General features: G+C 37.8%; 1 protein-coding gene across 3 annotated transcripts in view; it reads right to left on the minus strand.

The window, feature by feature from the left end:
* Window positions 1-311: 311 nt before the first annotated feature.
* The window catches only part of ARMC1 (armadillo repeat containing 1), an 85,672-nt gene continuing 72,995 nt past the window's right edge, over window positions 312-12,988 (minus strand). For all 3 annotated transcript variants that reach the window (XM_072604691.1, XM_072604690.1, XM_072604689.1), the window contains 3 exons: window positions 4,718-4,834; window positions 3,680-3,754; window positions 312-2,597 (listed from right to left, as the gene is read on the minus strand). In XM_072604691.1, the coding sequence (XP_072460792.1) occupies window positions 2,406-2,597; window positions 3,680-3,754; window positions 4,718-4,834 (384 nt within the window). In that variant the 3' untranslated portion in view covers window positions 312-2,405. The remainder of the gene's footprint in view (window positions 2,598-3,679; window positions 3,755-4,717; window positions 4,835-12,988) is intronic.

Here is a 12,988-nt window from a genome sequence, read left to right on the forward strand (position 1 = left end):
TATCCATTTGACATGAAATGTATAAATATTACTAATTCATGTTCACTTGTGCTGTTTTAAAAAAGGGAAGGAGCTGCCTGTCAAAGACCATCACCAAGGTCAGTAAACATTAATTTTCATTTCTGTCTCTGTTGCACATCTCCTAGGCTGGTGGTACAAAGTGATTAATTCAAAGTACCTCTAATTTAATAGAAACAAATAGTTGAAATATCAGGTGGGGAAAAAATGACTTTACAAAACTTATAAAATTTAACAAGATGTGAATAGAAATCAATAATGTTTATGTTCATAAAATACAGAAACTTCAATTATTTCATTTTTAGTTATGTTACTTTTTATTATTTTACAATATATTTCAAAAAAAAAAAAAAAGGAAGAAAAGAGAAATGCCTTACAAATACCTTAACTGTAATACAAGATCTGCAACACTGGCAAAAGAAGCATACTTTGAATTGAAACACACAAACATCAAAACTGTAATACCTACTTGTACTGAACCATTACTATCAAAGGGATGTCATTATTTAACAAGTAGATGTAACGCAAAATAAAATGCAAACAGCTGTTAATACAGAAAAGTAAACTTTGCATTCCTGGCTACAGAAAAGATGATTTAAAAAAAAATAACACATCTGGTACTGTAACATTCTAGTCAGCAAGTTGTATTACATATTTAAAGCAATACATGCTCCTCAAAGCTTGTATTTTCAGCCTGTGCGTGTCACCTGAATCAAAGACTAGATAAATTTTTTAAAAAAAAACAAAACCCAACAACTAGTCTGCAAATATGTCCCTTACGCCTCCAGAAAGCCACAATTCAAATGAATGAATTCAAGACTTTCATTAGTGGTATTAATTTCACAACAATTTTCCTCTCATAACGTTGAATGTTTTTAATTGTTAGAGGTGAGTAGGAAGAAGAAGCCTTTCAGGCTAGATTTTCAATGAAGTTCCAAGTAATAAGAGTTGCAAATGTTGCCAGAGAGAGAGCATCTTCAACCACTTCGTGTTGGTTTTTAATCATAATAGCACTGAAGTTTGTCAGTCATATTCCCAGAGGGCGTTGTTCTTATTTTCCAAATAGTTCAGAAGCTTAATTAAGCATTAAGCACATGTCTTACATCATATTTACAAAAACAAAACAAATCTTACCTTCGCCAAAATTGTTTTTAAAACTGACTGGATATGATGAGACAAGATTAAACAGCCAAAGACCTTCTTCAACAAAAGCTACTTTTGTATATAAATGGTAACTGTTTGGATTCTTCCCTCACTCCCTCCCTAAACTCTACACCCTGTATAATATCCACTGCTGCATGTGCATGAGAAATTCCAAAGAGGTGATTTAAGGAAACATATGCTGAACGGACACCTGCCAAGCAATTGATGCTGAAGTTCAGAATCTACTGCAGGGGCACTGGGGCATAATAAGCATTCATTTCATTGTGTTGTTTTTCAAGTTTATATCAGATTTAACTACTGTTATTTTTGTTAGTAGGAGATAATGTACAATTACAAACTAAGGCCTATAAGCCATTTCCTGCTTAAGGTAAGACTAAAGTGAATATCACTTAAGCAAATTATAACTTTCCAGATCTAATTTGAGCCTGACTAAATAGCAGTCAATGCCAATTATATGCCATCACACACAGTTAAATATTCTTTGAAAGCAGGATAACCAACAACACAATCACAGTTTCTTCTACTCAATTCTTTGTCAATCATACAAAATACCAATGTTTTGGGGGGGCAACAAAATAATTTAAAATGTATTGTAGGGATTACTGTGTTCAAATAGATAAATTCTAATACATAAAATGCTACAGAAAATTAAGTTTTTGCAAAGATGGTTGGCAAAAACAAAAGGGGTGGAAAAAGGAGCAAGAATACGCAAATATATTTTCCTCTGGCTTCCTGGTAAAGAGTAACAAAACCAGCATCCTTCATTAGAAACAAAGAATCCATCCCCCACCCCCGCAAAAAGACTTAATGATTCAGGTACAACTTGGGATAAAAAGAATTACCCTGCAAACAAAGTCCTGAGACTTGAGTCAAGAATTTGCCTAATCACATGTTGCATGTGAAGTAAAATTTAAAGCTGCATATGCATAAAAGTTTGGTTTTAATAGTGGACCCATATATGTATATTTTTTAAGTGAGGCAACAAAACAGGAAAACAAAACCAAGGAATACCCTCCAGAAACAAAGCAATTCCATCTGAGGCCTCTGTCCCTTTAACCACCTGACAGGTCAAACGTCCAATAAAATGTAAAATGCAGCATACGTAATTGTGTAATCTAAAAACTTTTCATGATAACTTATTGCAAATTGCACTTGACAGTTCACCACACCAATGGAAAACTGGCCCCTTGTTGGTTCAAGCAGTCCATGAGCTCAAATTTAAGTCACCAGTAAAAGGAACGGGATAAAAAGTTTGCAGCTGTGCTCAACCAGCTGGCTCCACCTTCTGGATGTGACCCAACTCGAGACACTGCTTTATCTTGTTCCTTTATAGGACTCTCATCCTCAGGCAGATAGTCAGGTAGGTCTGTATTCTGTTCTACTTCTACAGGAGTGTCCTGGAATGGGACCAGCATCTAATAAACAGAAAATGTAAAATTAAAAAAAAAAAAATCAACATGACAATTATGTGATTCAAAATTATTCATTATGAATGTCTACTTTATTCCTAAACTCCTGAAAAATTACATTAATTACAATCATATCTATAATTTAAAGCCTACAAGAACTGACCTAAAAAGTACCATCACAGAATCAAAGAATGTAACTGACAGAAATAATCTTAAGAAGCTATATGACTTTTTATTTTATAGATGGAAAACAGAGGTCTGAATAGATAAAGTAACTTGCCTAAAATGATAAAACATTTAATTATTTAGAAAACAACAGTCATGCTCTAACTAAAACCCTTAGCCTCAACAATTTGTTTTCACTACACCAGGCTTTCTCACAGTGAGGCAAAAAAAGCAGTGAATGCAACAGAGTCTAGCAGCCCATCACAGCCTGAAACTGAAAGGAACCAGAACTTGCTGGTTTCTATCTCCTAAGGCCCAGGAGCAAAGTCTTCTTTGTCCACCCAAAGCCACAGTGCATCTGCTGCAACAGGTGGCTTACTGCTGTAAAGAAGGGACACTCCTGGCTGGCCACTGGTGGGCAGTTACTAGGGGGTACAATGCACCTCTAAACAGCACACCACGGGAGCAGCAGCAGGTACAAACCTAGCCTGCTTTCATCTGGAAAGGCAAAAGTTAACTTTACCTAATCATCTCTAGGCTTTAGACTAACAAAAATCAGTTTACACAAGCAAACATGCAGAAATACAGTGGTAAGAAACCTGTCCTGGAAACACATAAATGCAGATCTCCTGCTGATGTTTCTCCTTACATTTTTCCTAACAAGAATAGGTTATAACATTTTAATAGGAATTCACAGAAATCACGTATAAGTTGAAAACTTTCGGTCACACAGACGATGTAAAAGACAGGTGAGACTCCATCTCTAGAGAAACCCTCCCTACACCTGTATTTTCTTTCACTTTTAAGAAATATGCTTTATCTGAAAAGTTTTATTTGTGCTGAAAATACAGAAACTCACTGGCTATAAGGAACCCTGAAAAGGATCAAAATCTGACAGAGATTTAAAATTAAGACAGTCTTACTTCTTCTCCTGTTTCACTTTTCACAACTTGCTGTGCTTTCATAACTTTGGTTGATGCTATTGCTGTTGCCAAAGCCTAGGTCAGGACAAAACAAGTAAAAAGTATATTTAGTAGTGATTTTGCAACTGACAGTTTTTAAAGGCTTCAGAACTGATTAAGAAAATCAGTTAAAAAGCAAGACTACAACAAGTGTAAATATGGCTAGCAGTACAACTTTTGGAAACAGATACTGACAATCCAGTATGTGGTAGGCAGGGGTTAAGTCTATTGCCTGTAAAGAGCCTGCATTCTCTCCGGGGAGAAAATATGGATATAAGTAAGTCTATGCAAAATAAATACAAAGTGAATTTGGGCGGAGAGGGCACTAGCCACTGGGGAGAACAGGAAAGGCTTCATATACATGTCTGGAGCAGAGTCCAGAAGGCAATTAGGGCTTCTAAGAGGCAGGGGTGAGATTGGTACTGCATTTCAAGCAAAGGGAACCAATAAGGCAAGGCGAAGAGTGAGGACATGACTGCAGGACAGCTAGTGTGTGGGAAAGGGAGTACAGTGAAATATAATTGGAAAGGTAAAGAACCAGGCTGCAAAAGGCTTTAAAAGCTAAACAGCAGAGGTTTTATTTTATCCTAGAGGCAACAGGGAATTCACTTGGTCACCTGGCACTTGGTCAGACTTGCACTCTAGAGAGAAATCACTTTGGAAGCTAAGTAAAGAATGGCCCTGAAGAAAAGTGAGACCTGGGACTGGAAAACCAATTTAGTAGGCACTAGCCAATAATCCAGTTGAAAGGTGATCAAGGCCTGAACTAGGGCAGAGTGTTTACTATAAGGATAGAGATGAATGCAAGGGATTTTGTAAACATAGAAATGACAAGGTATACTTAGGTATAAGGAATGAGGGAAGTCAAAAATAACAAGGTTGTGAACCTAGTGACTGAACTGATGCACTCTAGTCAACAAGAGGAAAGTTTGAAAAGGATGTGGGTTTGAGGAAAGATAAGTCCGGTTCTGAGAATGTTGATTATTTCAAATCACATACCTCTGCTTTCAAATCTGAACGAATTCGTACAACACATCTCTGAACAGCCATTTGAAATGTAAAACTAATAACTCCTTTAATTTTCAACAAGGCCTCTTCACAAAGATTTCTCCGAGACTGAAAAAAGGAAAAAAATAATTAAATCAAAGAAAGGAACACTTAAAGGGAAAAAATTCCAGTGGCACAGTGAATGAGTTATTCTATTCTGCAAATAAAAGAAATAAATATGCTCCTTTTGTACTAACATTTAGTTTTAAAGGGAATCCTATGAGAAAGAACTCAGGCAATTTTTACAGCAATCTAAGAGTTAACAGAATGGAAATAAGTACAAATGAAGAGTAAAGTGCTCAAAAGCAGAAAATGTATTTTCCCCCATATGATCAGTGAATAGAATTGGCCAACTGACTAGAGTTAACATTAAATGAGCAGCTTGCATTTAAATGTTCAAACTGTTTCTTAACAATCTTGGGATCTGAAATGACTACAAGAATCGAAGCATATTTGTTAAAATGCCTCATCTGTGGTAGTACACTCTCAGAAGTCAGTAATTACCTCCTTCTTGATAAAGCTAATGGCTTGTTCTGACTTATTTCTTGAACTTTTCAATATCTGACAGCACTGATCACCAAACTCCTCCCTTAAGCTCTTGTCTACCATAATTTCTGTGACATTACATTCTATTGAATCTGAGCTGACAAATGGCTTCCTCCTCCTGCACTCTAATTAGAGCCTCTCTAAGACTCACTCCTTAGAGCTCCTTGTTCTCTTTACCCTTTTACTAATTCTCAAAGTCAATTCATTTTTATTCCCTATTGTGGATGACTCCCAAATGTATACCTCCTTCATTCTGTACAGCCAGTCGGCTACTAAGACATGGCATTTTTTCCCTATGAAATAACATTTTGTCCCTTTCTTTTTAATCTGTTACTATATTCTCCCCTCCACAATCAAACACATGAAAAACAACACTGAGCAGGTATTTAGGGTACTGTATCTATACTCAGGATCATTAAGGAAAAGATCAGGGACAGCCATTATCTATGAGTGAACAAACATTACTTAGCCTTTATTCATCCACAAGATTTCAAGTATTTTTTTAAAAGGGGAAAACCAACCAAAGTGTATCCAGATGGCTCTGGAGGAAAAAGTGAGGCAGGTGACCTTGCACAGCCCTCCCTCACTCAAATCAAAGTCAACTGTCATCATTTCCTTGATGTCATTGTCCTCTTCGAAAACAAAGGACAAACACAACAACATGTCCCTCCATAGCATGGAATCTGGAACTTTGATCACAACTTGGCTCACTTTATACATAAGTTTGTCGACAGACCTTAGTCACTGCTATCTTGTTGGTTTCAGTAAATCATCTCAGTTATCCACTACTCTCAAGATTTCTTACTCCTGAATAGCCCTGAAGTCTCTCAAAGATTGATATTTCCCAAGGGAAAGACTCTGGTATAATTGTAAAGAGCCTAACAGTTACATTCTATTTTGATTTAGATAAATAACACCTAATAATCTCCATTTCAGAAAACTTGTCTGCTTCTTTTCTTTATCACTGCTAAGTTCATTATACAAACAACATCCAACTACCATGATATATTCTGACTGTTAAATTAAAAAGCACAAATAGGTTTTCTTTGATAAATGCTATAAAAATACCTAAAAATTTTCTATACTACCAATTAAATCTGAGTAGGATGAACATGTAAATAAGAACAGGCTAAATAGTATTAATTTGATTTATCCTTTTTCCTATGTGGTAATTCAGTATTTATAGCAACTTCACTTCATTTTATTAACATGGGATACTTTTGCTAAATGTTCAACCACCTTCTTAGATAAATATGAATAATGTTACCACTCCTAATTAAGACAATTTCAGCTTTATTTTTAAATAAAACACCTAGGGCTGAGTGATGGTGCTAACTTGCACAAATGCCAACTTAAAAATATATATGCTTAGAGCCTGTTATGTTTAAGGTATTATGCTAAATGTTCTAGGAGACTAAAGTGAATAAGACCTTGACTCATGAAACTTTTAAGTTCATAGGAAGCTAACAAATGTCTACAACTTAAAACAAAATAATACCATTCTATTAATAGATGCGGATACACACAAACACTTCTGTTGGTTGACTGAATAACCAAATTTTCTCCTTGATGGTCTTATCATAATACACTAAAATATGAAAAATCATGCTTATATAGTTACTTCTGTTCATTTTGCTTTGGGCTATTTATGCATTTTTCAAAGTATATTACCTCTTAAATGTCATTTAATTGCCACCGCAAATAATTATTATATTCTAAGTTGAACTACAGCACTAAACATACAAGCTATTTGTTTGTCCTTCATTCTGAAGAGGACCAATGACATTACTGGGTGATATTCTGACTTGTGTGTGAATTGCATATAAGTGAGGCAGAGCTGCACAAAGTCATCAGCCTCACTCTCCCTTCCAAAGTCAGGACAAAAGTCAGGAAGATAGGTGATGGCCCAGGAGACAGTAGATGACCTTTGATGTCTGACCAAGCTCTAAGTGCTCCAGTGTGCCTGCTTCAGGGGCCTTCATGGCCCCTGGAACAAAATGTTCTTATCCAAGCTTCTACAGGATAAGTCTTTAGATGCTTGGGGTAGATATTGTCCTAACTCACCACCAGATGTGAGGCCTGTTGGTTACCTAGAGGTTTCTAGGGAGGACTAGCACCTCTGATGAGGGCTTTCCGGACCCTTTCCCAGCCTATTCATATTCACCTTTGATGTCCACCTTTCACCCAACTCTCACCTGTGGCTCCAAGGAGTTGTAGCATGTGCAGTGGCCACATCAGAGTAAAACCAGCCAAGTAGAACTAAACCAGGTTGTCGATAACATGCAAGCTAAATTTAGCCAAACACAAAAATTTCTTTTTAAATGTCCTTAATGACTTGCAAAAACATGGGGATGTTCTAGGCACTGAGGTCTATGGTTCTGTTATAGTAACTATCTGAATACACTGACATTCAAACAATTCAAGAGCTTTCAGTAGCTAGAATAAAAGGGATTCAGATGAGCTTGCTTCACCTCATGTTATCCAGTGTCACTTCCTTCAGCTGAAATACTACAATAATCATTTATCTGCCTTTCAGGAAATCATTAAGAATAGTCTTACACAAATACTCTCCAGTAGGTGACAAAGAAAGCACTGCTCTGTGGCAGGACACCCCCACCCCATCCCCATTTCCATTGGTTATAATGCTGTCCACCTGTGAGGTATAATCTCCCCCTGGTCACTACAATTCCCCATTTACCTCAAAGATCTCCTTCCCTGAGACCACAACTTTTAATTCCCTCAGGTTCCAACTGCTCTTCCTCATCTCCAGAGGCAGAAGTAGTGGTTTTTTCAAGCACCAAACCCCCCACAAACCATAGCACAAGGTCCTCATGTCCCTTAACAGAACATCTCTCTTCACCCACAAAAGCATTCATGAATGGAGTCCCCTTCCATCACCAAATCAAAACCTTTCCACTTTTTTCATCCCTTTTCACTCACTCTTCTGTTCTCCTCTTCCTAAGAGACCACAGAAGTCACTTCCCCTGCACTGCTAGCCTAAAGTTTGACCTAGACATATCATATACTCCTCATATCCTCTCCCTTTTCAAGTCCCACACACACCTATAGGTGAGGTACCTCCAAAATCAGTCCCCAGGCCCACTTCTCCACCACTACCTCCACCTAACTTCCATCCCCTTGTGTACATTTAGAAAGAAGTCTCTTACTGGTCTCTCTGCTGTCAATTTGTTGCTGTTTACTATCGTTGGCTATTGCATTTGCTCACCTCTTCTGAGTTTCTGTTATCTGGGATATGCCCTCAAGTGTGGCCCCTTTGACTGAATCCAAACTTCATAGGACAAATGCCCTTAATGAAAGGATTTGTGCTACAAAACTTGGACTCAATCAAAAGGCCATAGCACCCAGGGACCTAGTAGGCCACAGGTTTTCTACCACTGGTCTAGCTACTCTGGGAAGCAATCAGGAACTATGTCCAAAAAAGTCAATAAACTTCTTTTTTGACCTACTATATCAAATCTATCACTACAAAGAGATCAAAGAACGAGGAAACTACTCATGTCTATAAAAATATGTATAGCAGATCATTTTTGAAGTAGCAAAGAACTGGAAATTAAGGGGGTGGTACCTAAAGGGGGCCGTCCTTGAGCAATTACTTAAAGAAGTCTATTCACTGAATGGGTGTATCTCACTCAAAGTGACAATGTGGTAAGACCTTAGCCGGAAAGGACCAGGGTCTCACTCTGCATCCTGGGCCATCTCCAGTCTCCTGATGAATATCAGGCCACTGGATCCAGATGGCTCAGGAGGAGAAAGTGAGGCTGGTGACCTTACACAGCCCTCCTTCACTCAAATCAAAGTCAACTGCAAGTCATGTCATCACTTTGGTGTCATCTCCTCTTCAAGAATGAAAGACAAACACAACAACAATCGGGGGTGTTCAAAAAGAAAATAATCTCTTCAAGTCTGCTTTTTTTTTTCTTAAGAATGTTTTAAACACCTTTATTATTGAACATCTATCTTTTTTCATTTATAGTTAAAGCTCAGGTTTGCAAGGTAGGTCACTTTGGGATATATCTTGAGTTCCACTGCTCTTCAGAACACATTATTCCATTCCCTCAGCATTTTCTGCTGGGTAGAAAATAATCCTCTTCTGTTATTCAAATATCCTTTCCTTTGTATTTGGAAATCTTGCTCCGGGTAGATGGCAGAAATGGTGATTTCTGAATTGAATTGTTAAACTTAATTACTATCTGTTTTAGCATTTGCAGTCTTAAGGGTTTTTTTTTTTCCAGAAACCATCTATATATTCTTTGAATAAGCATTTCCTTTTCTGTGTACAGAAGTTCTGGGCAGTTTTCTTCTATTATTATTTCTTGCATTACAGTGTTCAGGTTTTTTGACTTGCATTCTTTTGAGAAATCTAGTCTTAGATTGCTTCTATACATCCTGTCATCTAGATCAATATGTTTTGCTTGGATAAAGAATATATTTTCTTTCCACGTTACTGCTTTTTGCTTCTCTTCCAGATTGTCCTTCAGTTCTATATACTTCTTGCATTCCCAATCAGTAGTCCTCTCTTGTTTCTTTGGAAAGATTTGCCATCGCAGATCAAGTTTTTCTAATTCTGCCAATTATCTCTGCTGTGTAGGCCATAAATTCTGTTCTTATAATCCCCATTTCTCTTTTTAACCACTCAGGAAAAGGATGCTGTGGTTCCATGCTTTCCTTAAAATCCACAAGCCCTTCTGCTTCATCAGGTATTGAATCATTTTCTTTTATTTTGTAATATTTATGCATAGAAGCCTGAACTTTTTTACTAGATTTGAAGATCTTATTTACTTCTTTTGTTAATATCCCTGTTGGTTTCTCGGTTTATTCTCAAGGTATTTGAATTTTCTTCTTCCTAATATCTTCGGCAATTCTTAGTCTTTTTGTCCTGCTTATTTTCTCCTACTGCTCACTTTCTGACTCACTCCCCTCTGATAGTGGTTTCCCTAGGAGCTAAATCTCAAGGCATCTCTGCTTTCTCCCACACTGGAAAATTTTGTTCACCAGTCTAGGTCTCTGCCTCCAGGGCCTTTGGGGGGAAAGAACTGACCACTGCTGGACCCTGAGCTCTTTTCTTCAGGTTTAGAGGAGTCACACACAGAGTGTCTATTCCTGAGTTTTCTGGTCTTGCAGTACAGAGGGCTGCTACACTAATGCTATTGTAGCCTGGGCAAATTTCTGCTCTTTGGAGTTTGGACCTCCATGACAATGGGTGGAAGGGCCCCCACCTCAGGGTACAGAGTTGGGTTTTAATTATAAACCCCAAACATGTCCTGCCCAATTCTCTCTGCTCCTCTGCTCTCCTGCAGAACTCTGTTGCAGCACATATGGCACTGGCCATCACAATCTCAGCAAATTTCTGCAGTCTGGAGCTTAGATCTTCACAGTACTGGAAAGAGGGAAAGGAAAGTTAGGGTGTGGGGCTGTGTTTTGCTGAAGCCCATGGGTCAGTTAGTGCTGCTTTGCAGCCTCTTCACCAAGAGAATGGTGAGTGATGGGGAAGGAAGTACCAAGAGAGCATGAGTTTATATCAGTTTATAGTTTTCACTTAGTTTTAGAATATGGAGCAGGTTAATCTTTGATACATAATCTGTTTTGGAGAAATGTGAAAGGTCATGAGAATCAAAGAAAATGTCTATCCTCCATCTTGTTGGGTCACATGAACCGGAATTCAGTCTCACACAAAGTCAGCAATACAGAATTGGAGACAAATGATATGGGCACTGATTAGACGTGAGCAATTCAATAAATATTATGGATGCTCCAAGGTTGTTCTAAAGATATGCAAATGACTGGCAAAACATTCTCAGGTATCAACAAAAATTTCTATAAATCAAGGATTATATTCATGTTTGTTTTCTACATAGAGATAGGGATTAATTTGAGAAATTGTTCTACAGCAAGTGATCTCTAGTATTGGTAACGGTAATTGAATGACTAGCAAAAAGGACATCTAACGTTATTTGTGGGCCTGCCACTAAATGACTGTGTTCTGGGATAAGTCATTTAATCCCTCTATGGAGGTTTATCATTTATAAAACAGAGAGTGGGGGAGCCTTCAGGAGAGCTCAAGGTTCTTTGCACAATTCAATGAATTAGCTACGACTTCCTAAATATGAAAACATATTCTTTAAAGAAATATCCATAAATATTGGCATAAAATGAACCAAATGAAGCATTACTTTATATTTTTTTTTTGAGCCACAGAAATATACCAAGAGAAATAATGACATATTGCTACTTGAAAGGAATAAAATGAACAAAAAACTGACATGCAAGCAGATATGGGAAGAATTCTGCAGCATAAGACTGGTCAGCTAAATTATTAGCAATAATAAGATTTAACCCTTGGATAACTGTTTCAGGAGAACCAGAAGAAGAAACCATTCAAATAACATTCCAGAAAGCCTTCATTTCATATAATAACAATGAATAATCTAGGCACTATGATGACTCCCAAATCAATATATCCTGCACTAGTTTCTCTCCTGAGATCTAGTCTTGCAGGACTGATTGTTGGACATTTCACAAGGGATACTTTGTAGGCACTAGAAATTCAACATGTTCAAGACAGAACTCTATCTTTTCCCCAATCTTACCACTCTTCTAAAATTTCTCTATTTTCACCCCAAGGTACTGCCATTCTTGTAGCCTCCAAGTCTGCAGCTGTGGTATATCATCCTCAAATACTCACTTTCACTCACACCAATCAGCTGACAAATTTGTCATTTCTGTCTCTCCAACATCTCTCACAAATATTCTCTTATCTCCATTTAGCCACCACTTTGGTTCAAGCCTTCATCTTCTCTTGCCCAGATTATTGCAGCAGCCTCCTAACTGGTTTTCCGATCTCAAGTCTCTCTCCATTCCAAACCATCCTCCATAGAGGTATAGTAGCCAAGTGATTTTCCTAAAGCCCAAGTCTCACAATCATGTCCCCACTACTCAAACTCTGCTCGCTCTCTAGAATCAAATATAAACTTCTCTTTAAGGCATTTTAAACTTTTCACAACCTCATTCCTTCTTTTCTTTCTACCCTTCTCATACGCTACTCTCCTCCATGCAGTCCATACTCTAGTACAGGTGTGAAGAACCTGCAGCCTCAAGGCCACATGTGGCCTTCTAGGTCCTAGGTCCTAAGTCCAAGCTTTACTAAACAAATCCTTTTAAGGGGATTTGTTCTGTGAAATTTAGATCCAGTCAAAAGGCTGCACTTGAGGACCTAGGGGACCTGATGGAGCCCCAAAATTGCAGGTTCCCCACCCCTGGTAGGCTTAACTGGACTCCTTGTTGCCTTTCCTCACAAGATACTTCATCTTCCATCTTTATACCTTTATATACTACTGGGTATCCCCCACTGCTGGAAAGCATTCCCTGCCAACTTCCATTCTTGAAACCCCTGGTTTTCTTTAAGACTCAGACTAAGAACTGCCTTTAACCTGAGGGCTTCCTTGATCCCCTCAGTTGTTAGAGTCCCATCCTCCATATGGACATGTCTCTCCAGTTCAGATACAGCCTTCTTCTTAAAAAAAAAAAATTATTTTTAGTTTTCAACATCTGCTTTTATGAAATTTTGAGTTCTAAATTTTCACTCCTTTCTTCTACTCCTCCCTCCCCAAGACAGCATACAATATGATATAGGTTATACATGTATGATCGTATTAAACA

This window comes from Notamacropus eugenii, chromosome 4 (assembly GCF_028372415.1).
Source record: "Notamacropus eugenii isolate mMacEug1 chromosome 4, mMacEug1.pri_v2, whole genome shotgun sequence".
NCBI lineage: Eukaryota > Metazoa > Chordata > Mammalia > Diprotodontia > Macropodidae > Notamacropus > Notamacropus eugenii.